Genomic DNA, 27,509 nt, shown 5'->3' with positions numbered 1-27,509 from the left:
GCGCTTTAGTTCTCCTAAAGGTAAATCACAGACTGGCCAACACAAGAGGACACAACACACATGTGTGAGTCACAACAGGTGTGTAGTGTTCTGAGATATCTGTATTGTGTGTGTGACGGACACAGGGTATTTGAAAACTCGAAAGAGCTGTTTCTAGGGAAAAATTCATGGCAAAATTACTTATTATCAGTGATTTGCATCACAGCAGCCCCCATTCAGTGCCGGTATCAGAGTCCCATTGCGCCAAGCACCGTATCCAGGAATGAAGCCTGGACTTGGCTGGTAGCCACCAATGATGAGGGCAGTCTTTAAGGCCAGCCTGCACTGGGATGGCCCCATGGTCCCCTTTAAACCAACCTGTCTTAAAAGCACTTCATGCAAACTAGGGGTCTCTCATTAGCTGAAGGCTTCAGGAGGACACACAAAGCTCTATGAAAACAAGTGGGGATTCCTGAAATCTGAGGCTTCTATCTGTGTGCTCCAGATCCTCCAAACTCTGGCAACAGAGTTCAAGGCCTGCAGGGGCAGCTCCCTGGCTCTTCCAAAGAAGTGAGCTGGGGAGTTCTGGAGGAGCCTGCTGCATGGCATGGTTGTGGGGACCGTATGAGAGGTGAGGATTGTGTTGGAATCAATACTGGTTAGCCCTGGAGAGAGAGGCTGGATTCCAGGATCTGGGGAGTGGGGACACAGGAGTGAGGTGCTGGCTGGCTATGAAGGAGGCAGCTTCCCTCCAGATCTGGGGGACTGGGCATACAGGGAGGATATGCCAATGAGGTCTGGAGAAAGAGCTGCTTGAGGGACCTGGACAGCCAGGAGGGATAAATGCTGGTCAGTTTCCCAAGGGCAGGTTGTGCTGCAGACGGAAGAGCCTGTGCTCCGTGCTCGGAGGATTTCACTGCAGTGCAGACACGCTGGTAACACAGGGCAAACCGAGAAGAACCCCGCACATTTCACTTAAGCAGGAGTGTTGGGATAAGCAGGGTTCAGTGATCAGGTTTGTGCTGGAAAGCAGCAAGGAGAAAGCAGGGGGACATCTGACAGATACAAAAGCAACATCTTGTTACAGATGCACCCTCAAGGAGGAGACGGCAAATGTTTGCAGGCCCCTTGGCTGAGCAGTGCTAAACCTTGGGGTTCCAACAGAGCTGCAGTGGGACTCTCAGAGCAACCACTATTCAATGGAGTGCCCGGAGATAAAGACTAGGAGCTGAATTCTTCACCGCCATGCACCTCAGTCTTCTTATTCATAGGACGCTAGCACCTACACACACCAACCAAGGTCTATTATGCTAAGCGCTGTACGCAGACATAACAGGAGAGTCCTTGCCTTTATGAGTGTTCAGTCTAAACAGGCCACACGGACGAAGAGTGGGAGAAAGTAAGGATCGCTATTCACAGATGGGGAACTGAGCCTCAGACAGATAAAGTGACTTGCTGGGAAGACACACATGGAGTTGACAGGGTTTGCAAAATAATGGCCAAATTCAGTCATCAGAATCCAAACTGTGACCAAGTACAACTCTGCATCAAGCTGTACCCCAGGGGGGCACATGCAAGAGGCACTGCCTAGGCTGAGAGGGAAATTTTAGGTGGACAAAATATGATTTTGTGATTATGGTTTTACAATAATTATAATAAGTAAATTAAATGTTATCATGACACAAGGATCAGATGAGCTAATAGGGGAGTGTTATAAGACACTTCAAGAACTTCTAGCAACTGACTGATAGAGAAGTAAGTGGTACGAGCGCACTGCCACCCAACCCCACGTGACGCAGCACCAGCTTTAATTCACACACCGCACAGGGAGCGATGGAATTGTCAGTTACAAACCCCGACTGTCCTGCCTGGATTACCAAACCGTAGTAAACGGTCAGCCAGAATGTGCAGGAAATGAGCTGAAGAAAGAATCCTGAGACTTCCTGTTCTTATCCCGCAGCAGAATCCTGATGAAGGGGACTTCTCAGCCAGGATTACCGTCCACACTGTTGACTGTATTTTATGTAGGAGGGAAAGTATTGTGAGAGCACCACACAGAGGACACAGAGAACGTGCTCGAAGCACACAGAAGAGATCCGATAGTTTGATGGTGCTTGACAGAACTGCAGGACCAGTGGATGAAGAGGAAGTGGCCGATAGGATATAACTGGCTTTTAGTAACACATTTGAGACAGTCTCTCATGAAATCAGACTCTCAAAATTAATTCAACTTTTCTTTGGTAGGGACACAGCCACGTGCACTGAAAATTGGCCAACTGTAAATACAGGAGAATGAAAAAAGGATAGCAGCCTACAAAGGACTTAACCCCGTGAGAGGGGGATACATTTGGAAAGGGGGCTAGGGGTATGACTAGGAGCAATGGGATAACATTAAGAAGGGACGGGTTAGACTGACTCACAGGAGGACTACATAATAGAAGGTTTCAGAGTAGCAGCCGTGCTAGTCTGTATTCGCAAAAAGAAAAGGAGTACTTGTGGCACCTTAGAGACTAACCAATTTATTTGATTGGTTAGTCTCTAAGGTGCCACAAGTACTCCTTTTCTTTTCATGGTAGAAAAATCTCTCAGGCTTTGTAACAGGGTCCTCCTATTGGATACGAGGGAGCCCCATTGCTAGGGATACAAAAGAGCAGGTTGGCCTGTCAGGAGCAGTCCGATGTGTGGTTATCCATTGTTAATGCACTGTACAGTCCCCCTGGATTTAGTGGTGGCACCATCAAAACCAGTGACCTGGGCCTACTGACTGGCTCTAGGGGAATGATTGTTGTGTGATTTCTGGACAGAGCTGTTGGGTAAAGCTCTGGTTGTCTGGACTTTAGGGGACAGGTCTTCTATTCATATAAATCAGCGTAGATCCATGAAATCCAATGGAGATATGGCAGCTATACCAGACGAGGATCTGGCCCAACAGAATTAAGACACGTAGCTCAGCCTTTCCCAATACAGGGGGCCCTGGACACCCCCTACCCACTACCATGGGTTGTTTTGCAATTGGTGCACACCATTTCAGCAATTTATTTGAAAAAATCCTCCTTTTCCTCTTACCGACCTCCCCTCTGTGCCTGCTCCAGCAGGGTGGCCAATAGAAACGTCCTGCAGATGGATGGGGAAAAGTCACCTGTTAAGGGGGGATGGAAGCAGGCAGCCAATGAGGCACTAGCCCATACAGAGGAGGCAGCGTATAAAAGGGCTTTCCCCGGGAGGGACAGGGCTGCCCACCCAGCTCTCACTGAATCCCACAGGGCACAGGATGGAGACCTGCCTGAAAGTCCTGCTGATTGTCGGGGCGGTCACAGCAGCCCCTGCGCCATCATCATCCCCTCTGCCAAGCCACGAGGATGCGGTTTTAGCTGCAGTTCAGATCTACAACCAAGATCCAGATATAACACTGGCCTATCGGCTCCTGGAAGCTGAGCCGCAGCCAGACTGGGTGAGTGACCTGGGGAATCGCTTTGTGGCCTGTGTATATTCGATGCCGCTTGAGCTCATAGAGCAGGTCAATGGGAAATCGCTGGCCTCTGATGCTAGACTCCTGTACCTACAGTCTGGTATTTGCACCCTTGCTGTTATTAGCCAGGGCTGATTTCTGGTGGTGCTGGCTATGGGCTAGGTACCCTCCAGGCACTCATGAAAGACAGTTTCTGCTCACAATCCAAGTAGGCAGTGGTTAGGGGAAGGGGAACGACAGGGAATTTATAGACCAGCCAACTCGAGTCACTGAAAGCAGCATGGCCAAAATTGGTTATAAAGAGGGAGTGAAATATGTGCAGGGACGGGTAGCAGCCAGACAGCTATTTCCCTGTATTACCACACAGCAGCTTCCTGGTGCCGCTGCAGAGGAAGGGCCTGAGAGCAGCAGTTCATTCAGATTCAGCAGGCAGAGCATGTTTTCCATTTGAATTATACTCTGAGCAACTCGGGGCAGGGACCGTCTTACTCTGTGTTTGTACAGCGCCTGGCACAAAGGCGGTAGCCAGCATAAGTGTTCAAAGAGAATGAGTCTGAAAAAATCATGCAATTGGCTCACAATTCTTGAGTGTTCTTAAAGTAATACACTTGTTTTGTTTTGTTTGTCTGGGTTCTGAAACTTTACAAATAAATACTGATTATTGGTCATTAAAGGCATGGAGTTTGGAAGGTTTAAAAAGGGTTAAGAGGAAAAATTATTTGAATTAAATGCCTCCCTGGGTCTCCTTGCGAAGAGAATTCATATTTAGTAGTATGTAGAAGACAGATTTAAAATAAAGACATTTGATAATCCCTTATTGTCATTATTTATTAAGTGGCAACAAAGCGCTGGGCACTATTCTTCCTGGAGGGACCGAATTGATATATTATTTATATCCCAGCAGCATCTACAGGTTCCAGCCAAGACCATGGCCCCATTGTGCTAGGTGCTGTACAAATACATACTGTCAGCCCTGGCGGATTGGCGTCATGCAGAATGGCCGTGCACATCCAGGCAGTGGTGGGAGGGGATAAAGGGAAGAGATGGAGTCCTGCCACTCTGGGGCTGACAGCCAGAGGCCCCGCCTCCCTGGGACAGTCACGGCCTGAATGCCGATGCCCCGAGTCAGTCACTGCCAGAATCCTGCCACCCAGGCTCTCCCTCCCATCCCCCCAGTCCCTCACCAGGAGACAGCCCAGGCTTGGGTTCTTTTCCCCGTCCCGCAATCACTCACCTGGAGGCAATGGCAGGGCTCCGGTTGTCAGCACTGGGCAGTGGGGACCTGGCTGTCAGCCCCGGGGTAACAGCAGCAGTGCAGAAGTAAGAGTGGCAACGGGACACTAAGTGTGCTGTGAAAAGTGATATTTCGCATTGCCACCCCACCCTTATTCTGCGCTGCTGCTGGCGGGGTGCTGCCTACAGAGCTGGACGCCCACCCCGCAGCCGCTGCTCTCTGACCCCCTGGGAAGCAGTCTGTGTATTTGAGTGGCGGGAGAGGGGGGAGAGATAAATGACTATAGATACGAAGAAGGGGGGTGCAATCAAATAAGTTTGAGAACCACTGGACTAGAAAAAGTCAATACTTACATTCTGCTTAGACTGGAATCTTTTTGCATAAGGGCCTCATCTGCGTATGTGTTTGAACAGCTCCTAGCACAATGCGGATCTGATGCCAGTCTAGGCCTCTGGGCAATACTGTAATAGAATAGAAAATAATTACAAGGCCAAAGTGGAGCCTGGTGCCTTGTTGGTCACAGTGAATGTTTATTTTGTTCTTTCATTGAATTTCTTCTTAGGACGTGTCTTCAAAAACTATCCAGCCGCTGACATTCACTGTTCAAGAGACAGTGTGCCCGGTAAAAGAGAAACGTGACATCAGCCAGTGTGAATTCAAAGAAGATGGGGTAAGGATCACTTGCTGCATGGAGACACCTCCCTCTGCACTTTAAGTTGACCAATAGCATCTGTCAGGTCCCGAAGCCTCACAGAAAACGTGTGTTTCCAGCAGAGACATAAAGGAAAGAATGGGGCCATGGGACATTATAGGACTGGATGGTTTTTAATCTCTAGTTTGCTGTTGTCAGCTGGGGCACCGTTCTACTGGGGAACCCTCACTGAAGTCAAAAGGAGACGGGGATGCAGCTCGTGTAAAATATTATTCATGGTGCACTGACGTTCCTAATGAGATCAGGGCCGCATGGTGCCAAGTGTTGCATAAACTCAGACAGTCCCTGCTTCGCCCCAAATAGTTCACAATCTAAATAGACCAGACAGAGACAGGCTGGCCGAGAGGGAGTGCTCTTATCCCCGTCTCACTGGTGGGTGATGTGACTCACTCAAGGTGACACACCAGGACAGTGGCAGAGTGGGGAATTCCACCCAGGTCTCCCGAATGGCAGCCCAGTGCTTTAACTGCACGTCCATGCTTCCAATTCTATAGGTATGCTCTGTCCTAACAGAAATCCTGCTTCACTTGGCTCAACTGAGTACAGATTTTGGCTCATTCTCTCCTTGTCTATATCTACATTTACCCATATGCTGTTCTCTGTGGGCCCCTCTCACTCATCTGGAGTACACAAGGAATCGCAAAGTGACTGCTCGCAAAGTAAGGAACTATTGAACATGAGCAAAGGCTACTTAGATTGAAAGCTCCTCAGGGCAGGGATCATCTTTCTGGTCTGTGTTTGTACAGTTCCTCTCACAACGGGGTCCTGATCCAGGGTGATGTCCAAACCAGGCCCAAGATTGAGCCTCCCAACATCCTCCTTAACTTGTGACCAACCCACCCTGGGAAGCAGGTCTCCACATGCAAGAGGCCTGAGCGTTAGCGCTCCCTGACAGTAAGATGCTGAGGTCTCTTTTCTCTCCTTTACAGCTGGTCAAAGACTGCTCTGGATTCTTCTCCACTGAACAGGACCCTGCTTCCGTCATTATCAAATGCGAGGAGGCATCTGAGGAGGTGAGTGCCCGAGACGGCCTCCTCTCTGCTCACAGCTGGGCTGAGGCAGGGCTAAGGGTTTCCCTCGCTGAGATCCTGGCCAGGTATTTCACACTGCACAAGTGTTCCCAGAACAAGTGTCCAGCTCCACCTGCTGGCAGTGAGCTGGCAAAGGCCGCCTGCCCCATGAGCCTGGAGGTGGAACCCTGCAGCTGCCAGCAGAACCGCGGGAAGCAAATTCTAATCTCCCTGGGATACGTAAGAAACCTAAAGCTCCAGACGGTGCCTGGGAGCGGGGCAAGGGCAGGGGGCTCTGGGGAGGATCCTCACCATCTGCCTTTGTTTGGCATTGACGTTTAAATACGTTGTATGATGCAGACACTGAATGGCCCCCGGTCCCACACAGCAGACAAAAGGCCCCAGGCATGGCCCTTCCTTCTTACTCTACAGCAGGGACCTGCCCAAGGTGGGAGTAAGGGTTACAGACAGTAAAGGGCGAGGGGATAAGGGCTGAGTCTATAATCCTGTGCCTTCAATGGCACCACCCTAGCACACTGTCCCCCCAGCAGGCAAGCTCCTGCCCCTCCCTCAGAGCCACAGAGCGATGTCACCCCCTGTCCAGAGTCCAACGGGAACACTCGCTCCTGAAGGCTACTCCTCTCCCCCACTAGCCACCTAGGCCCACAGTGACACTGGCCGGATGCTCTCTGTTGTTCTGGAGAGGCCATGTGCTTCAGGGGAGAGGGCACTGGACTGGGACTCAGGAGACCTGGGCTCTACTTCCTGCTCTGCTACTGACTAGCTGTGTGACCTCAGGCATGTCACGCTCTCACCCCTCACCCTTTACCCCTCTGTCTATCTCGGCTGTAATCCCCTTGGGGCAGAGACTGTCGCCCACTGTGCGTGTGTTACAGCAACTACCGCAGCCCTCCTCAAAGTTGGGGCCTCTAGTTATTGCTAATAACAAATGAAACACAAGAGAGAACAAAGTAACATTCCCTGAGCTGCAGGAGCCAGTTTCAGTCTGCGTGGAGATGCTAACCCTGACTTCTTTTCTCTCTAGCCTAATATCGTCACACGGGGCCGCTGGAGTAGATTCAGGAAAAGAGCTGGCAGGTTTCTTCGTCGACATAAAGGGAAAATCATTCGTGCCGGTATAGGTATCGCCCTTGGCTAAGAAGATCCAGAAAGAGAGGAGATGAAAGCGAGCCGATGCTGCCAGACCCAGATGTGGCTCCATTTCTCCTCTGCTGGAAGCACCATCGGAAGCCAGGCTCATAACAATCTCAACAGCTTCCGAGTGTCTGCTTCTATCCGCCGCTTAGCAGCTGTTGCAATGCTGCTCACCAGGGCTCCTGTGCGTAATAAATTGCCATTCTGCAAACCTAAACTGTTGTCCTCTGCTTCCATATTGTGGGAGGAGATTAGGGACATGAACCAGAGTGAATCACCTGATTTTGCTACTGGCCAATGAAAACCCCCAACTAGGAGTCACACACCATCCTCATTAAAGAGACCCAACCCCTATCCCTATTGCAGCAGAGATCCAGACACTAAGGCCCAACTTGTTAAAAGTGACTAGCAACTATGGGTGCCCAACACGGGATGTCCTCAAAGGGGCCTGGTTTTAAGAAAGTGCTGAGCAGCTGCCCTCCGAAAATGTGGCCCCTTTGAAAGTCTCTCTAAGTTTTGAGACACCCAAAATCAATTGTCACTTTGGAAAATTTAGCACTCAGGGCATGCAGTGCTTTAGCCTCCCTGATTTACTGCAGGTTCCATCTAGAAAGTGGGTAACGCCCTTTGCCCTCTTGGTTCTATGAGACAGGTAGCCCATAACACCCAAAGAAATCACTCCCTGACGGTTTAGTACACTCCAGGAAGGAGGGCCTGACAATGTCCTGTGTTAAAGGCTTGATGGTGCTCAGGTCCCTTTGCAGCCCTTCTGCCAAGGGGTGAATTTTCCCCGAAAGAACATGATGGGGCTGCCCCAAGGTTTCTCCCAACCAGGCACACCCGTAGAGTTCAGGCTCCTTGCACAGCTTTCAGCGTGGTGTTGATCATGAAAGAGGACCCCACAGCTCCCTTCCCACCTTCCTGTGCACAAACCCACAGGGACAAAATCCCAAAGCCGGGTCATTAAAGGTACAGATTCCATCAGACTGAAAACCCTCGAGCTCTTTGGCCTGACAACAAACTTGATTCTGCTGCCCTTATGCTCCAGCCTTAAAAATCTATCAATTTGGAGTCATGAATGACATGAAGCCTCCTGAGAGGCCAATACGGCTGCATCAGGCACTCTTTAGTGACCTGAACATTATCAAGTGGAAACAGGGACAAATTGCTACGGATGAGTAGAAAAGAACAAGCCAAGAATGTAGGGAAAAAACCAGGAATGCTAAGATATAAAATAAGTTACACCTAGCAAGGGACATACCAGGCAATAAGAAGAGGTTCTATAAATACATTAGGAGCAAGGGTAAGACAAAGGAAAGTGTAGGTCTGCTACGTAAGAGGGAAGGAGAGCTAATAACAGACGATATCAAGAAGGCTGAGGAGGTTGATGCCTATTTTACTTCAGTCTTCACTAAAAGAGTTGATTGTGACCAGGTGCTTCACAAGAAGGGGGAAGGAACACAAGCCAGAATAGGTAAAAACAGATAAAATATTGAAATAAGTTAGATGTATTCAAGTTGGCAAGGCTGTACGCCATTCACCCTAGCATACTTAAGGAAGTAGCTGAAGCAATCTTTGAACCCATAGTGATTATCTTCTGGAACTCATGGAGGATGGGTGTGGTCCCAGAGGACTCCAGAAGGGAAAACATTTCTCTTTAAACTTAAACTCTTTTAACATTAAACTTTCTCTTTAAGAAAGGGAAGAAAGAGGACCTAAGAAATTACAGATAGTCAGCCTAACTTCGATACCTGGAAAGTTACTCAAAGAGACCATTAAACAATCCATGTGTAAGAGCCTAGAATAGAACAGAATGATGAGTAGTAGATGAAGGGTGAAGCAATAGATGTCCTATTTCTTGATTTTAGTAAAGCTTTTGACACAGTCCCACACAAGCAATTGAGAGAAAAGTTGTGAAGATGAAATACTTAGAGGTGGGTTCTACAACGGTTGAAAAAACATTCTCAAACAGTAGTTATGAATGTTCACTGTCAAACTGGGAGGGTGTATTTAATGGGGTCTCCAGTAGTCTGTCCTGCGGCCGTTACTATTCAATATTTTCATTAATGAGGTGGATAACTGAGTGGAGAGTACGCTTATGAAATTTGCAGAGGCCATCAAGCTGAGCGGGGTTACGAGCATTTTGCAGGACAGGATTAAAATTCAAAATCACCTTGATCAATTGGAGAACTTTTTTGAGATCAACAAAATAATACTCAATAAAGACAAGTCCAAGTGCAACACCAAGGAAGAATAAATCAACTGCACAAATACATAATGGGGAATGACTGACTAGGTGGCAATACTGCAGAAATGAATCTCAGGGCTACGGTAGATCAGAAACTGAGTATGAGCCAATGACGGGATGCTATTTTGAAAAAGCTTAACATCATTCTGGGGTGTCTTAAGAGATATGTCATATGTAAGACCCAGGAGATCATTGTTCCATTCTACTGGGCACGGGTGAGACCCCAGCTGGAGTGCCGTGTCTAGTTGTGGGGGCCACACTTTAAAAAATACATAACAAATTGGAGAGAGACCAGAAGAGAGTAACCAAAATGATAAAAGGTTTAGAAAACCTGACCTATGAGGAAAGGGCGGAAAACGCGATTAGGGTTATTTCTTTTATTTCTTATTGGCTTGTGGACTCCTCTGTGCTAACCCCAGATGCTTTTGTATGCTTGTAACCTTTAAGCTGAACCCCAAGAAAGTTATTTTGGGTGCTTAATTTTTGGAATTGCTCTTTTAAAATCTAGCAAAAGCCTAAGTTCCAGATGTATGTCTTTCTTTTTGTTTTTAATAAAATTTACCTTTTTAAAGAACAGGATTGGATTTTTGGTGTCCCAAGAGGTTTATGCATATGCTGTTTAATTAGCTGGTGGCAACAGCTAATTTCCTTTGTTTTCTTTCTCAGCTCTTCCCTGGAGGGGTATGTGTGAAAGGGCTGCAGGGTACCCCACAGGAAGGAATTCCCAAGTGCACCTTCCTGGGTTTCAAAAAAGGGTTTTCCATTTGGGTGGTGGCAGTGTTTCCCAAGCCAATGTCAGAGAAAAGCTGTAACCTTGGGAATCATACAATCATAGATTAACAGGGCTGGAAGGGACCTCAGGAGGTATCTAGACCCTCCCCCTGCTCAAAGCAGGACCAATCCCCAACTAAATCATTCCAACCTGGGCTTTGTCAAGCCTGACCTTAAAAACTTCAAAGGAAGGAGATTCCTCTTTTACCTGGGAGTTTAATACAAGCCTGGAGTGGTAAGTATTAATTTTTAAAAATCCTTGCGGGCCCCCACCTTCTGCACTCGAACTGCCAGAGTGGGGAATCAGCCTTGACAGAACCACATTAAATATGTAACTGAAGCGTTGCTGCCAACCTTCATAGTTTTCATACAGTCATAGTTGTTAAGGCTGCCAGGGACAATTGTGGTCATCTAGTCCGACCTGCTGCAGAAAATAGGACAGGCCAAAGAACCTCAGCCAATCATTTCTGCCTCAAGCCTGTAGCTTACATTTGAGTGAGAGCATCTCTTTTAGAAAGAGATCCAGTCCTGACTGAAAGCCTGCAAGTGATGGAGAATCCAGAACATCCCGAGGTAAATTGTTCCCGTGGTCAATTACCGTCACTATTAAAAAATGCACCATATTTCTACTCTGAACAGTACAAGCGCTCCAACTTTTAAGCCCCAAATCTGCAGTTATTCTAAAGGACAGAACCCTGTGCCCACATGCACCCCAATGAAGACAGAATGGGGTGCCACACGGGTGCCAGTGTCTGTCTGTCTGCACAATACTGGGGAATTGGGGTTCTACTTAGCCCAGCAAAGAAATGGACTAGAAACTTTATTCCAGTGTGCAAACTGCTGGGGGTGTTACCCAACTAACTTCTATTTCCTGCATTCACAAAGAAATACCATAGCATTTGGGAAGCAAACCTGCAACTGACATAACGTTACAGTGCTGTGTCGTTGGGAGCGGGTGACCCATTCTGAATAGCCTCTGTCCTTAGCTCTTTCAGGTCGAAGTACTTTGCTCTAATAGCAGAATGTATATTACATTTTACTCAGACATTGTCTCATTAACCCTGTGATGGGTTCGATCACAGAAATCCACTTGGGAAGTGCCAAGACTACTTCTGCCCCTGCTTTCCCTGCCAGCCTGGGCCTCCAGCACCCCGTCTTGTTGAGCCAGACATGCCAGCCTGCTCCAGCACAGACCCAGGGTCTGAACCACGTGCCCCAAAGCTGCAGGCTTAAACTGAAAGCAGCTTAAGAAGTGTTCCTGTCTTTAACACTCAGTTGCCCAACTCCCAATGGGATCCAAACCCCAAATAAATCTCTTTTACCCTGTATAAAGCTTATACAGGATAAACTCATAAATTGTTTGCCGTCTATAACACTGATAGAGAGATATGCACAGCTGTTTGCGCCCCCCCCCCCAGCCCCGGGTATTAATACATACCCTGGGTTACTTAATAAGTAAAAAGTGATTTTATTAAATACAGAAAGTAGGATTTAAGTGGTTCCAAGTACTAACAGACAGAACAAAGTGAATTACCAAGCAAAATAAAACAAAACACGCAAGTCTATGTCTAATACAGTAAAAAAACTGAATACAGATAAAACCTCACCCTTAGAGGAATTCCAGTGAGCTTCCTTTTACAGACTAGTCTCCTTCTAGTCGGGGTCCAGCAATCACTCACACCTCTTGTAGTTTCTGTCCTTTGTTCCAGTTTCTTTCAGGAATCCTTGGGGGTGGAGAGGCCGTCTCTTGAGCAAGCTGAAGACAAAATGGAGGGGTCTCCCACGGCTTTAAATAGACTTTTTCTTGTGGGTGGAGACCCCCTCCTCTCTCAAAGTGCAAAGTCCAGCTCCAAGATGGAGTTTTGGAGTCGCATATCCATGCATGACTCATTTTGGAGTCACATATCCATGCATGACTCCGTTTTTACAGGCAGAAGCCATTGCTTATCTGCTACCTTGAACGCCTTCATGTAGACTTCTTATGTGGATTGGAGCCTTCCAAGATCCATTGTCCCTTAAGTGCTTCTTGATTGGGCACTTAATTTGCACATTCCTTTCTCAAGAAGCTGACCAAATGCTTTACAAAGGCTACTTAAAAATCAAGCCAGTAAGCAGCCAATATTCAGAACTTCGAATACAAAAATGACACATGCATACAAATAGGATTAATAGATTCAGTAGATCATAACCTCTACAGAGATATGTTACATGGCACACGTAGCATGAAACATATTCTAGTTATGTCATTTATACATTCATAAGCATATTTCCGTAAAGCCTTATGGGGGGCACCATCACAAACCCTCCCAACACTTCAGAGACCCAGGTCTAGAGAAATATTATAATCTCCATTTCAGGGAGTTCCAGGCACAGAAATGCCATTTATCTTTGTCTCCTCTAATGAAAGTATACCCCGAGAAAGGAAAGGCGCTTTAGTTCTCCTAAAGGTAAATCACAGACTGGCCAACACAAGAGGACACAACACACATGTGTGAGTCACAACAGGTGTGTAGTGTTCTGAGATATCTGTATTGTGTGTGTGACGGACACAGGGTATTTGAAAACTCGAAAGAGCTGTTTCTAGGGAAAAATTCATGGCAAAATTACTTATTATCAGTGATTTGCATCACAGCAGCCCCCATTCAGTGCCGGTATCAGAGTCCCATTGCGCCAAGCACCGTATCCAGGAATGAAGCCTGGACTTGGCTGGTAGCCACCAATGATGAGGGCAGTCTTTAAGGCCAGCCTGCACTGGGATGGCCCCATGGTCCCCTTTAAACCAACCTGTCTTAAAAGCACTTCATGCAAACTAGGGGTCTCTCATTAGCTGAAGGCTTCAGGAGGACACACAAAGCTCTATGAAAACAAGTGGGGATTCCTGAAATCTGAGGCTTCTATCTGTGTGCTCCAGATCCTCCAAACTCTGGCAACAGAGTTCAAGGCCTGCAGGGGCAGCTCCCTGGCTCTTCCAAAGAAGTGAGCTGGGGAGTTCTGGAGGAGCCTGCTGCATGGCATGGTTTTCGGGACCGTATGAGAGGTGAGGATTGTGTTGGAATCAATACTGGTTAGCCCTGGAGAGAGAGGCCGGATTCCAGGATCTGGGGAGTGGGGACACAGGAGTGAGGTGCTGGCTGGCTATGAAGGAGGCAGCTTCCCTCCAGATCTGGTGGACTGGGCATACAGGGAGGATATGCCAATGAGGTCTGGAGAAAGAGCTGCTTGAGGGACCTGGACAGCTAGGAGGGATAAATGCTGGTCAGTTTCCCAAGGGCAGGTTGTGCTGCAGACGGAAGAGCCTGTGCTCCGTGCTCGGAGGATTTCACTGCAGTGCAGACACGCTGGTAACACAGGGCAAACCAAGAAGAACCCCGCACATTTCAGTTAAGCAGGAGTGTTGGGATAAGCAGGGTTCAGTGATCAGGTTTGTGCTGGAAAGCTGCAAGGAGAAAGCAGGGGGACATCTGACAGATACAAAAGCAACATCTTGTTACAGATGCACCCTCAAGAAGGAGACGGCAAATGTTTGCAGGCCCCTTGGCTGAGCAGTGCTAAACCTTGGGGCAGCAACAGAGCTGCAGTGGGACTCTCAGAGCAACCACTATTCAATGGAGTGCCCGGAGATAAATACTAGCAGCTGAATTCTTCACCGCCATGCACCTCAGTCTTCTTATTCATAGGACGCTAGCACCTACACACACCAACCAAGGTCTATTATGCTAAGCGCTGTACGCAGACATAACAGGAGAGTCCTTGCCTTTATGAGTGTTCAGTCTAAACAGGCCACACGGACGAAGAGTGGGAGAAAGTAAGGATCGCTATTCACAGATGGGGAACTGAGCCTCAGACAGATAAAGTGGCTTGCTGGGAAGTCACACATGGAGTTGACAGGGTTTGCAAAATAATGGCCAAATTCAGTCATCAGAATCCAAACTGTGACCAAGTACAACTCTGCATCAAGCTGTACCCCAGGGGGGCACATGCAAGAGGCACTGCCTAGGCTGAGAGGGAAATTTTAGGTGGACAAAATATGATTTTGTGATTATGGTTTTACAATAATTATAATAAGTAAATTAAATGTTATCATAACACAAGGATCAGATGAGCTAATAGGGGAGTGTTATAAGACACTTCAAGAACTTCTAGCAACTGACTGATAGAGAAGTAAGTGGTACGAGCGCACTGCCACCCAACCCCACATGACGCAGCACCAGCTTTAATTCACACACCGCACAGGGAGCGATGGAATTGTCAGTTACAAACCCCGACTGTCCTGCCTGGATTACCAAACCGTAGTAAACGGTCAGCCAGAATGTGCAGGAAATGAGCTGAAGAAAGAATCCTGAGACTTCCTGTTCTTATCCCGCAGCAGAATCCTGATGAAGGGGACTTCTCAGCCAGGATTACCGTCCACACTGTTGACTGTATTTTATGTAGGAGAGAAATTATTGTGAGAGCACCACACAGAGGACACAGAGAACGTGCTCGAATCACACAGAAGAGATCCGATAGTTTGATGGTGCTTGACAGAACTGCAGGACCAGTGGATGAAGAGGAAGTGGCAGATAGGATATAACTGGCTTTTAGTAACACATTTGAGACAGTCTCTCATGAAATCAGACTCTCAAAATTAATTCAACTTTTCTTTGGTAGGGACACAGCCACGTGCACTGAAAATTGGCCAACTGTAAATACAGGAGAATGAAAAAAGGATAGCAGCCTACAAAGGACTTAACCCCGTGAGAGGGGGATACATTTGGAAAGGGGGCTAGGGGTATGACTAGGAGCAATGGGATAACATTAAGAAGGGACGGGTTAGACTGACTCACAGGAGGATAATAGAAGGTTTCAGAGTAGCAGCCGTGCTAGTCTGTATTCGCAAAAAGAAAAGGAGTACTTGTGGCACCTTAGAGACTAACCAATTTATTTGATTGGTTAGTCTCTAAGGTGCCACAAGTACTCCTTTTCTTTTCATGGTAGAAAAATCTCTCAGGCTTTGTAACAGGGTCCTCCTATTGGATACGAGGGAGCCCCATTGCTAGGGATACAAAAGAGCAGGTTGGCCTGTCAGGAGCAGTCCGATGTGTGGTTATCCATTGTTAATGCACTGTACAGTCCCCCTGGATTTAGTGGTGGCACCATCAAAACCAGTGACCTGGGCCTACTGACTGGCTCTAGGGGAATGATTGTTGTGTGATTTCTGGACAGAGCTGTTGGGTAAAGCTCTGGTTGTCTGGACTTTAGGGGACAGGTCTTCTATTCATGTAAATCAGCGTAGATCCATGAAATCCAATGGAGCTATGGCAGCTATACCAGACGAGGATCTGGCCCAACAGAATTAAGACACGTAGCTCAGCCTTTCCCAATACAGGGGGCCCTGGACACCCCCTACCCACTACCATGGGTTGTTTTGCAATTGGTGCACACCATTTCAGCAATTTATTTGAAAAAATCCTCCTTTTCCTCTTACCGACCTCCCCTCTGTGCCTGCTCCAGCAGGGTGGCCAATAGAAACGTCCTGCAGATGGATGGGGAAAAGTCACCTGTTAAGGGGGGATGGAAGCAGGCAGCCAATGAGGCACTAGCCCATACAGAGGAGGCAGCGTATAAAAGGGCTTCCCCCAGGGGTGATTGGGCTGCCCACCCAGCTCTCACTGAATCCCACAGGGCACAGGATGGAGACCTGCCTGAAAGTCCTGCTGATTGTCGGGGCGGTCACAGCAGCCCCTGCGCCATCATCATCCCCTCTGCCAAGCCACGAGGATGCGGTTTTAGCTGCAGTTCAGATCTACAACCAAGATCCAGATATAACACTGGCCTATCGGCTCCTGGAAGCTGAGCCGCAGCCAGACTGGGTGAGTGACCTGGGGAATCGCTTTGTGGCCTGTGTATATTCGATGCCGCTTGAGCTCATAGAGCAGGTCAATGGGAAATCGCTGGCCTCTGATGCTAGACTCCTGTACCTACAGTCTGGTATTTGCACCCTTGCTGTTATTAGCCAGGGCTGATTTCTGGTGGTGCTGGCTATGGGCTAGGTACCCTCCAGGCACTCATGAAAGACAGTTTCTGCTCACAATCCAAGTAGGCAGTGGTTAGGGGAAGGGGAACGACAGGGAATTTATAGACCAGCCAACTCGAGTCACTGAAAGCAGCATGGCCAAAATTGGTTATAAAGAGGGAGTGAAATATGTGCAGGGACGGGTAGCAGCCAGACAGCTATTTCCCTGTATTACCACACAGCAGCTTCCTGGTGCCACTGCAGAGGAAGGGCCTGAGAGCAGCAGTTCATTCCGATTCAGCAGGCAGAGCATGTTTTCCATTTGAATTATACTCTGAGCAACTCGGGGCAGGGACCGTCTTACTCTGTGTTTGTACAGCGCCTGGCACAAAGGCGGTAGCCAGCATAAGTGTTCAAAGAGAATGAGTCTGAAAAAATCATGCAATTGGCTCACAATTCTTGAGTGTTCTTAAAGTAATACACTTGTTTTGTTTTGTTTGTCTGGGTTCTGAAACTTTACAAATAAATACTGATTATTGGTCATTAAAGGCATGGAGTTTGGAAGGTTTAAAAAGGGTTAAGAGGAAAAATTATTTGAATTAAATGCCTCCCTGGGTCTCCTTGCGAAGAGAATTCATATTTAGTAGTATGTAGAAGACAGATTTAAAATAAAGACATTTGATAATCCCTTATTGTCATTATTTATTAAGTGGCAACAAAGCGCTGGGCACTATTCTTCCTGGAGGGACCGAATTGATATATTATTTATATCCCAGCAGCATCTACAGGTTCCAGCCAAGACCATGGCCCCATTGTGCTAGGTGCTGTACAAATACATACTGTCAGCCCTGGCGGATTGGCGTCATGCAGAATGGCCGTGCACATCCAGGCAGTGGTGGGAGGGGATAAAGGGAAGAGATGGAGTCCTGCCACTCTGGGGCTGACAGCCAGAGGCCCCGCCTCCCTGGGACAGTCACGGCCTGAATGCCGATGCCCCGAGTCAGTCACTGCCAGAATCCTGCCACCCAGGCTCTCCCTCCCATCCCCCCAGTCCCTCACCAGGAGACAGCCCAGGCTTGGGTTCTTTTCCCCGTCCCGCAATCACTCACCTGGAGGCAATGGCAGGGCTCCGGTTGTCAGCACTGGGCAGTGGGGACCTGGCTGTCAGCCCCGGGGTAACAGCAGCAGTGCAGAAGTAAGAGTGGCAACGGGACACTAAGTGTGCTGTGAAAAGTGATATTTCACATTGCCACCCCACCCTTATTCTGCGCTGCTGCTGGCGGGGTGCTGCCTACAGAGCTGGACGCCCACCCCGCAGCCGCTGCTCTCTGACCCCCTGGGAAGCAGTCTGTGTATTTGAGTGGCGGGAGAGCGGGGAGAGATAAATGACTATAGATACGAAGAAGGGGGGTGCGATCAAATAAGTTTGAGAACCACTGGACTAGAAAAAGTCAATACTTACATTCTGCTTAGACTGGAATCTTTTTGCATAAGGGCCTCATCTGCGTATGTGTTTGAACAGCTCCTAGCACAATGCGGATCTGATGCCAGTCTAGGCCTCTGGGCAATACTGTAATAGAATAGAAAATAATTACAAGGCCAAAGTGGAGCCTGGTGCCTTGTTGCTCACAGTGAATGTTTATTTTGTTCTTTCATTGAATTTCTTCTTAGGACGTGTCTTCAAAAACTATCCAGCCGCTGACATTCACTGTTCAAGAGACAGTGTGCCCGGTAAAAGAGAAACGCGACATCAGCCAGTGTGAATTCAAAGAAGATGGGGTAAGGATCACTTGCTGCATGGAGACACCTCCCTCTGCACTTTAAGTTGACCAATAGCATCTGTCAGGTCCCGAAGCCTCACAGAAAACGTGTGTTTCCAGCAGAGACATAAAGGAAAGAATGGGGCCGTGGGACATTATAGGACTGGATGGTTTTTAATCTCTAGTTTGCTGTTGTCAGCTGGGGCACCGTTCTACTGGGGAACCCTCACTGAAGTCAAAAGGAGACGGGGATGCAGCTCGTGTAAAATATTATTCATGGTGCACTGACGTTCCTAATGAGATCAGGGCTGCATGGTGCCAAGTGTTGCATAAACTCAGACAGTCCCTGCTTCGCCCCAAAGAGTTCACAATCTAAATAGACCAGACAGAGATAGGCTGGCCGAGAGGGAGTGCTCTTATCCCCGTCTCACTGGTGGGTGATGTGACTCACTCAAGGTGACACACCAGGACAGTGGCAGAGTGGGGAATTCCACCCAGGTCTCCCGAATGGCAGCCCAGTGCTTTAACTGCACGTCCATGCTTCCAATTCTATAGGTATGCTCTGTCCTAACAGAAATCCTGCTTCACTTGGCTCAACTGAGTACAGATTTTGGCTCATTCTCTCCTTGTCTATATCTACATTTACCCATATGCTGTTCTCTGTGGGCCCCTCTCACTCATCTGGAGTACACAAGGAATCGCAAAGTGACTGCTCGCAAAGTAAGGAACTATTGAACATGAGCAAAGGCTACTTAGATTGAAAGCTCCTCAGGGCAGGGATCATCTTTCTGATCTGTGTTTGTACAGTTCCTCTCGCAATGGGGTCCTGATCCAGGGTGATGTCCAAATCAGGCCGAAGACTGAGTCTCCCAACGTCCTCTTTAACTTGTGACCAACCCACCCTGGGAAGCAGGTCTCCACATGCAAGAGGGCTGAGCGTTAGCGCTCCCTGACAGTAAGATGCTGAGGTCTCTTTTCTCTCCTTTACAGCTGGTCAAAGACTGCTCTGGATTCTTCTCCACTGAACAGGACCCTGCTTCCGTCATTATCAAATGCGAGGAGGCATCTGAGGAGGTGAGTGCCCGAGACGGCCTCCTCTCTGCTCACAGCTCGGCTGAGGCAGGGCTAAGGGTTTCCCTCGCTGAGATCCTGGCCAGGTATTTCACACTGCACAAGTGTTCCCAGAACAAGTGTCCAGCTCCACCTGCTGGCAGTGAGCTGGCAAAGGCCGCCTGCCCCATGAGCCAGAAGGTGGAACCCTGCAGCTGCCAGCAGAACCGCGGGAAGCAAATTCTAATCTCCCTGGGATACGTAAGAAACCTAAAGCTCCAGACGGTGCCTGGGAGCGGGGCAAGGGCAGGGGGCTCTGGGGAGGATCCTCACCATCTGCCTTTGTTTGGCATTGACGTTTAAATACGTTGTATGATGCAGACACTGAATGGCCCCCAGTCCCACACAGCAGACAAAAGGCCCCAGGCATGGCCCTTTCTTCTTGCTCTACAGCAGGGACCTGCCCAAGGTGGGCGTAAGGGTTACAGACAGTAAAGGGCGAGGGGATAAGGGCTGAGTCTATAATCCTGTGCCTTCAATGGCACCACCCTAGCACACTGTCCCCCCAGCAGGCAAGCTCCTGCCCCTCCCTCAGAGCCACAGAGCGATGTCACCCCCTGTCCAGAGTCCAACGGGAACACTCACTCCTGAAGGCTACTCCTCTCCCCCACTAGCCACCTAGGCCCACAGTGACACTGGCCGGATGCTCTCTGTTGTTCTGGAGAGGCCATGTGCTTCAGGGGAGAGGGCACTGGACTGGGACTCAGGAGACCTGGGCTCTACTTCCTGCTCTGCTACTGACCAGCTGTGTGACCTCAGGCATGTCACGCTCTCACCCCTCACCCTTTACCCCTCTGTCTATCTCGGCTGTAATCCCCTTGGGGCAGAGACTGTCGCCCACTGTGCGTGTGTTACAGCAACTACCGCAGCCCTCCTCAAAGTTGGGGCCTCTAGTCATTGCTAATAACAAATGAAACACAAGAGAGAACAAAGTAACATTCCCTGAGCTGCAGGAGCCAGTTTCAGTCTGCGTGGAGATGCTAACCCTGACTTCTTTTCTCTCTAGCCTAATATCGTCACACGGGGCCGCTGGAGTAGATTCAGGAAAAGAGCTGGCAGGTTTCTTCGTCGACATAAAGGGAAAATCATTCGTGCCGGTATAGGTATCGCCCTTGGCTAAGAAGATCCAGAAAGAGAGGAGATGAAAGCGAGCCGATGCTGCCAGACCCAGATGTGGCTCCATTTCTCCTCTGCTGGAAGCACCATCGGAAGCCAGGCTCATAACAATCTCAACAGCTTCCGAGTGTCTGCTTCTATCCGCCGCTTAGCAGCTGTTGCAATGCTGCTCACCAGGGCTCCTGTGCGTAATAAATTGCCATTCTGCAAACCTAAACTGTTGTCCTCTGCTTCCATATTGTGGGAGGAGATTAGGGACATGAACCAGAGTGAATCACCTCATTTTGCTACTGGCCAATGAAAACCCCCAACTAGGAGTCACACACCATCCTCATTAAAGAGACCCAACCCCTATCCCTATTGCAGCAGAGATCCAGACACTAAGGCCCAACTTGTTAAAAGTGACTAGCAACTATGGGTGCCCAACACGGGATGTCCTCAAAGGGGCCTGGTTTTAAGAAAGTGCTGAGCAGCTGCCCTCCGAAAATGTGGCCCCTTTGAAAGTCTCTCTAAGTTTTGAGACACCCAAAATCAATTGTCACTTTGGAAAATTTAGCACTCAGGGCATGCAGTGCTTTAGCCTCCCTGATTTACTGCAGGTTCCATCTAGAAAGTGGGTAACGCCCTTTGCCCTCTTGGTTCTATGAGACAGGTAGCCCATAACACCCAAAGAAATCACTCCCTGACGGTTTAGTACACTCCAGGAAGGAGGGCCTGACAATGTCCTGTGTTAAAGGGTTGATGGTGCTCAGGTCCCTTTGCAGCCCTTCTGCCAAGGGGTGAATTTTCCCCGAAAGAACATGATGGGGCTGCCCCAAGGTTTCTCCCAACCAGGCACACCCGTAGAGTTCAGGCTCCTTGCACAGCTTTCAGCGTGGTGTTGATCATGAAAGAGGACCCCACAGCTCCCTTCCCACCTTCCTGTGCACAAACCCACAGGGACAAAATCCCAAAGCCGGGTCATTAAAGGTACAGATTCCATCAGACTGAAAACCCTCGAGCTCTTTGGCCTGACAACAAACTTGATTCTGCCGCCCTTATGCTCCAGCCTTAAAAATCTATCAATTTGGAGTCATGAATGACATGAAGCCTCCTGAGAGGCCAATACGGCTGCATCAGGCACTCTTTAGTGACCTGAACATTATCAAGTGGAAACAGGGACAAATTGCTACGGATGAGTAGAAAAGAACAAGCCAAGAATGCAGGGAAAAAACCAGGAATGCTAAGATATAAAATAAGTTACACCTAGCAAGGGACATACCAGGCAATAAGAAGAGGTTCTATAAATACATTAGGAGCAAGGGTAAGACAAAGGAAAGTGTAGGTCTGCTACGTAAGAGGGAAGGAGAGCTAATAACAGACGATATCAAGAAGGCTGAGGAGGTTGATGCCTATTTTACTTCAGTCTTCACTAAAAGAGTTGATTGTGACCAGGTGCTTCACAAGAAGGGGGAAGGAACACAAGCCAGAATAGGGAAAAAACAGATAAAATATTGAAATAAGTTAGATGTATTCAAGTTGGCAAGGCTGTACGCCATTCACCCTAGCATACTTAAGGAAGTAGCTGAAGCAATCTTTGAACCCATAGTGATTATCTTCTGGAACTCATGGAGGATGGGTGTGGTCCCAGAGGATTACAGAAGGGAAAACATTTCTCTTTAAACTTAAACTCTTTTAACATTAAACTTTCTCTTTAAGAAAGGGAAGAAAGAGGACCTGAGGAATTACAGATAGTCAGCCTAACTTCGATACCTGGAAAGTTACTCAAAGAGACCATTAAACAATCCATGTGTAAGAGCCTAGAATAGAACAGAATGATGAGTAGTAGATGAAGGGTGAAGCAATAGATGTCCTATTTCTTGATTTTAGTAAAGCTTTTGACACAGTCCCACACAAGCAAATGAGAGAAAAGTTGTGAAGATGAAATACTTAGAGGTGGGTTCTACAACGGTTGAAAAAACATTCTCAAACAGTAGTTATGAATGTTCACTGTCAAACTGGGAGGGTGTATTTAATGGGGTCTCCAGTAGTCTGTCCTGCGGCCGTTACTTTTCAATATTTTCATTAATGAGGTGGATAACTGAGTGGAGAGTACGCTTATGAAATTTGCAGAGGCCATCAAGCTGAGCGGGGTTACGAGAATTTTGCAGGACAGGATTAAAATTCAAAATCACCTTGATCAATTGGAGAACTTTTTTGAGATCAACAAAATAATACTCAATAAAGACAAGTCCAAGTGTAACACCAAGGAAGAATAAATCAACTGCACAAATACATAATGGGGAATGACTGACTAGGTGGCAATACTGCAGAAATGAATCTCAGGGCTACGGTAGATCAGAAACTGAGTATGAGCCAATGACGGGATGCTATTTTGAAAAAGCTTAACATCATTCTGGGGTGTCTTAAGAGATATGTCATATGTAAGACCCAGGAGATCATTGTTCCATTCTACTGGGCACGGGTGAGACCCCAGCTGGAGTGCCGTGTCTAGTTGTGGGGGCCACACTTTAAAAAATACATAACAAATTGGAGAGAGACCAGAAGAGAGTAACCAAAATGATAAAAGGTTTAGAAAACCTGACCTATGAGGAAAGGGCGGAAAACGCGATTAGGGTTATTTCTTTTATTTCTTATTGGCTTGTGGACTCCTCTGTGCTAACCCCAGATGCTTTTGTATGCTTGTAACCTTTAAGTTGAACCCCAAGAAAGTTATTTTGGGTGCTTAATTTTTGGAATTGCTCTTTTAAAATCTAGCAAAAGCCTAAGTTCCAGATGTATGTCTTTCTTTTTGTTTTTAATAAAATTTACCTTTTTAAAGAACAGGATTGGATTTTTGGTGTCCCAAGAGGTTTATGCATATGCTGCTTAATTAGCTGGTGGCAACAGCTAATTTCCTTTGTTTTCTTTCTCAGCTCTTCCCTGGAGGGGTATGTGTGAAAGGGCTGCAGGGTACCCCACAGGAAGGAATTCCCAAGTGCACCTTCCTGGGTTTCAAAAAAGGGTTTTCCATTTGGGTGGTGGCAGTGTTTCCCAAGCCAATGTCAGAGAAAAGCTGTAACCTTGGGAATCATACAGTCATAGATTAACAGGGCTGGAAGGGACCTCAGGAGGTATCTAGACCCTCCCCCTGCTCAAAGCAGGACCAATCCCCAACTAAATCATTCCAACCTGGGCTTTGTCAAGCCTGACCTTAAAAACTTCAAAGGAAGGAGATTCCTCTTTTACCTGGGAGTTTAATACAAGCCTGGAGTGGTAAGTATTAATTTTTAAAAATCCTTGCGGGCCCCCACCTTCTGCACTCGAACTGCCAGAGTGGGGAATCAGCCTTGACAGAACCACATTAAATATGTAACTGAAGCGTTGCTGCCGACCTTCATAGTTTTCATACAGTCATAGTTGTTAAGGCTGCCAGGGACAATTGTGGTCATCTAGTCCGACCTGCTGCAGAAAATAGGACAGGCCAAAGAACCTCAGCCAATCATTTCTGCCTCAAGCCTGTAGCTTACATTTGAGTGAGAGCATCTCTTTTAGAAAGAGATCCAGTCCTGACTGAAAGCCTGCAAGTGATGCAGAATCCAGAACATCCCGAGGTAAATTGTTCCCGTGGTCAATTACCGTCACTATTAAAAAATGCACCATATTTCTACTCTGAACAGTACAAGCACTCCAACTTTTAAGCCCCCAATCTGCAGTTATTCTAAAGGACAGAACCCTGTGCCCACATGCACCCCAATGAAGACAGAATGGGGTGCCACACGGGTGCCAGTGTCTGTCTGTCTGCACAATACTGGGGAATTGGGGTTCTACTTAGCCCAGCAAAGAAATGGACTAGAAACTTTATTCCAGTGAGCAAACTGCTGGGGGTGTTACCCAACTAACTTCTATTTCCTGCATTCACAAAGAAATACCATAGCATTTGGGAAGCAAACCTGCAACTGACATAACGTTACAGTGCTGTGTCGTTGGGAGCGGGTGACCCATTCTGAATAGCCTCTGTCCTTAGCTCTTTCAGGTCGAAGTACTTTGCTCTAATAGCAGAATGTATATTACATTTTACTCAGACATTGTCTCATTAACCCTGTGATGGGTTCGATCACAGAAATCCACTTGGGAAGTGCCAAGACTACTTCTGCCCCTGCTTTCCCTGCCAGCCTGGGCCTCCAGCACCCCGTCTTGTTGAGCCAGACATGCCAGCCTGCTCCAGCACAGACCCAGGGTCTGAACCACGTGCCCCAAAGCTGCAGGCTTAAACTGAAAGCAGCTTAAGAAGTGTTCCTGTCTTTAACACTCAGTTGCCCAACTCCCAATGGGATCCAAACCCCAAATAAATCTCTTTTACCCTGTATAAAGCTTATACAGGATAAACTCATAAATTGTTTGCCGTCTATAACACTGATAGAGAGATATGCACAGCTGTTTGCGCCCCCCCCCAGCCCCAGGTATTAATACATACCCTGGGTTACTTAATAAGTAAAAAGTGATTTTATTAAATACAGAAAGTAGGATTTAAGTGGTTCCAAGTACTAACAGACAGAACAAAGTGAATTACCAAGCAAAATAAAACAAAACACGCAAGTCTATGTCTAATACAGTAAAAAAACTGAATACAGATAAAACCTCACCCTTAGAGGAATTCCAGTGAGCTTCCTTTTACAGACTAGTCTCCTTCTAGTCGGGGTCCAGCAATCACTCACACCTCTTGTAGTTTCTGTCCTTTGTTCCAGTTTCTTTCAGGAATCCTTGGGGGTGGAGAGGCCGTCTCTTGAGCAAGCTGAAGACAAAATGGAGGGGTCTCCCACGGCTTTAAATAGACTTTTTCTTGTGGGTGGAGACCCCCTCCTCTCTCAAAGTGCAAAGTCCAGCTCCAAGATGGAGTTTTGGAGTCGCATATCCATGCATGACTCATTTTGGAGTCACATATCCATGCATGACTCCGTTTTTACAGGCAGAAGCCATTGCTTATCTGCTACCTTGAACGTCTTCATGTAGACTTCTTATGTGGATTGAAGCCTTCCAAGATCCATTGTCCCTTAAGTGCTTCTTGATTGGGCACTTAATTTGCACATTCCTTTCTCAAGAAGCTGACCAAATGCTTTACAAAGGCTACTTAAAAATCAAGCCAGTAAGCAGCCAATATTCAGAACTTCGAATACAAAAATGACACATGCATACAAATAGGATTAATAGATTCAGTAGATCATAACCTCTACAGAGATATGTTACATGGCACACGTAGCATGAAACATATTCTAGTTATGTCATTTATACATTCATAAGCATATTTCCGTAAAGCCTTATGGGGGGCACCGTCACAAACCCTCCCAACACTTCAGAGACCCAGGTCTAGAGAAATATTATAATCTCCATTTCAGGGAGTTCCAGGCACAGAAATGCCATTTATCTTTGTCTCCTCTAATGAAAGTATACCCCGAGAAAGGAAAGGCGCTTTAGTTCTCTGTAAGGTAAATCACAAACTGGCCAACACAAGAGGACACAACACACATGTGTGAGTCACAACAAGTGTGTAGTGTTCTGAGATATCTGTATTGTGTGTGTGACGGACACAGGGTATTTGAAAACTCGAAAGAGCTGTTTCTAGGGAAAAATTCATGGCAAAATTACTTATTATCAGTGATTTGCATCACAGCAGCCCCCATTCAGTGCCGGTATCAGAGTCCCATTGCGCCAAGCACCGTATCCAGGAATGAAGCCTGGACTTGGCTGGTAGCCACCAATGATGAGGGCAGTCTTTAAGGCCAGCCTGCACTGGGATGGCCCCATGGTCCCCTTTAAACCAACCTGTCTTAAAAGCATTTCATGCAAACTAGGGGTCTCTCATTAGCTGAAGGCTTCAGGAGGACACACAAAGCTCTATGAAAACAAGTGGGGATTCCTGAAATCTGAGGCTTCTATCTGTGTGCTCCAGATCCTCCAAACTCTGGCAACAGAGTTCAAGACCTGCAGGGGCAGCTCCCTGGCTCTTCCAAAGAAGTGAGCTGGGGAGTTCTGGAGGAGCCTGCTGCATGGCATGGTTGTGGGGAGCGTACGAGAGGTGAGGATTGTGTTGGAATCAATACTGGTTAGCCCTGGAGAGAGAGGCTGGATTCCAGGATCTGGGGAGTGGGGACACAGGAGTGAGGTGCTGGCTGGCTATGAAGGAGGCAGCTTCCCTCCAGATCTGGGGGACTGGGCATACAGGGAGGATATGCCAATGAGGTCTGGAGAAAGAGCTGCTTGAGGGACCTGGACAGCCAGGAGGGATAAATGCTGGTCAGTTTCCCAAGGGCAGGTTGTGCTGCAGACGGAAGAGCCTGTGCTCCATGCTCGGAGGATTTCACTGCAGTGCAGACACGCTGGTAACACAGGGCAAACCGAGAAGAACCCCGCACATTTCACTATTCAATGGAGTGCCCGGAGATAAAGACTAGGAGCTGAATTCTTCACCGCCATGCACCTCAGTCTTCTTATTCATAGGACGCTAGCACCTACACACACCAACCAAGGTCTATTATGCTAAGCGCTGTACGCAGACATAACAGGAGAGTCCTTGCCTTTATGAGTGTTCAGTCTAAACAGGCCACACGGACGAAGAGTGGGAGAAAGTAAGGATCGCTATTCACAGATGGGGAACTGAGCCTCAGACAGATAAAGTGACTTGCTGGGAAGTCACACATGGAGTTGACAGGGTTTGCAAAATCATGGCCAAATTCAGTCATCAGAATCCAAACTGTGACCAAGTACAACTCTGCATCAAGCTGTACCCCAGGGGGGCACATGCAAGAGGCACTGCCTAGGCTGAGAGGGAAATTTTAGGTGGACAAAATATGATTTTGTGATTATGGTTTTACAATAATTATAATAAGTAAATTAAATGTTATAATGACACAAGGATCAGATGAGCTAATAGGGGAGTGTTATAAGACACTTCAAGAACTTCTAGCAACTGA

At 47.6% G+C, this 27,509-nt stretch overlaps 1 protein-coding gene and 1 long non-coding RNA gene across 2 annotated transcripts in view; one reads left to right on the top strand and one right to left on the bottom strand.

Annotated features, from left to right (window-relative positions):
- LOC122464793 overlaps positions 1-5,146 on the bottom strand; it is a 62,253-nt gene extending 57,107 nt beyond the window's left edge. The window contains exon 1 of the long non-coding RNA XR_006289177.1: positions 5,036-5,146. This is a non-coding gene — a long non-coding RNA (uncharacterized LOC122464793). The remainder of the gene's footprint in view (positions 1-5,035) is intronic.
- On the top strand, positions 3,201-20,776 carry LOC119565440. Its single transcript, XM_037891296.2, has 8 exons — positions 3,201-3,430; positions 5,245-5,352; positions 6,324-6,411; positions 11,093-11,103; positions 16,224-16,430; positions 18,245-18,352; positions 19,324-19,407; positions 20,450-20,776. Exons 1-8 carry the CDS (start codon positions 3,251-3,253, stop codon positions 20,561-20,563), a joined length of 900 nt encoding a protein of 299 aa, XP_037747224.1. The 5' UTR covers positions 3,201-3,250; the 3' UTR covers positions 20,564-20,776.
- Positions 20,777-27,509: the final 6,733 nt, after the last annotated feature.

Source organism: Chelonia mydas, chromosome 2 (genome assembly GCF_015237465.2).
Source record: "Chelonia mydas isolate rCheMyd1 chromosome 2, rCheMyd1.pri.v2, whole genome shotgun sequence".
Lineage (NCBI taxonomy): Eukaryota > Metazoa > Chordata > Testudines > Cheloniidae > Chelonia > Chelonia mydas.
This window is presented reverse-complemented; position numbering and strand designations above follow the sequence as displayed.

Bases quoted from the DNA above. Each gene is read 5' to 3' on its own strand.
- LOC119565440 (XM_037891296.2), top strand. From the start codon at position 3,251: ATGGAGACCTGCCTGAAAGTCCTGCTGATTGTCGGGGCGGTCACAGCA. The intron at 3,431-5,244 runs GTGAGTGACCTG...ATTTCTTCTTAG, and splicing joins CTGAGCCGCAGCCAGACTGG to GACGTGTCTTCAAAAACTAT. The intron at 19,408-20,449 runs GTGAGTGCCCGA...TTTTCTCTCTAG, and splicing joins GCGAGGAGGCATCTGAGGAG to CCTAATATCGTCACACGGGG.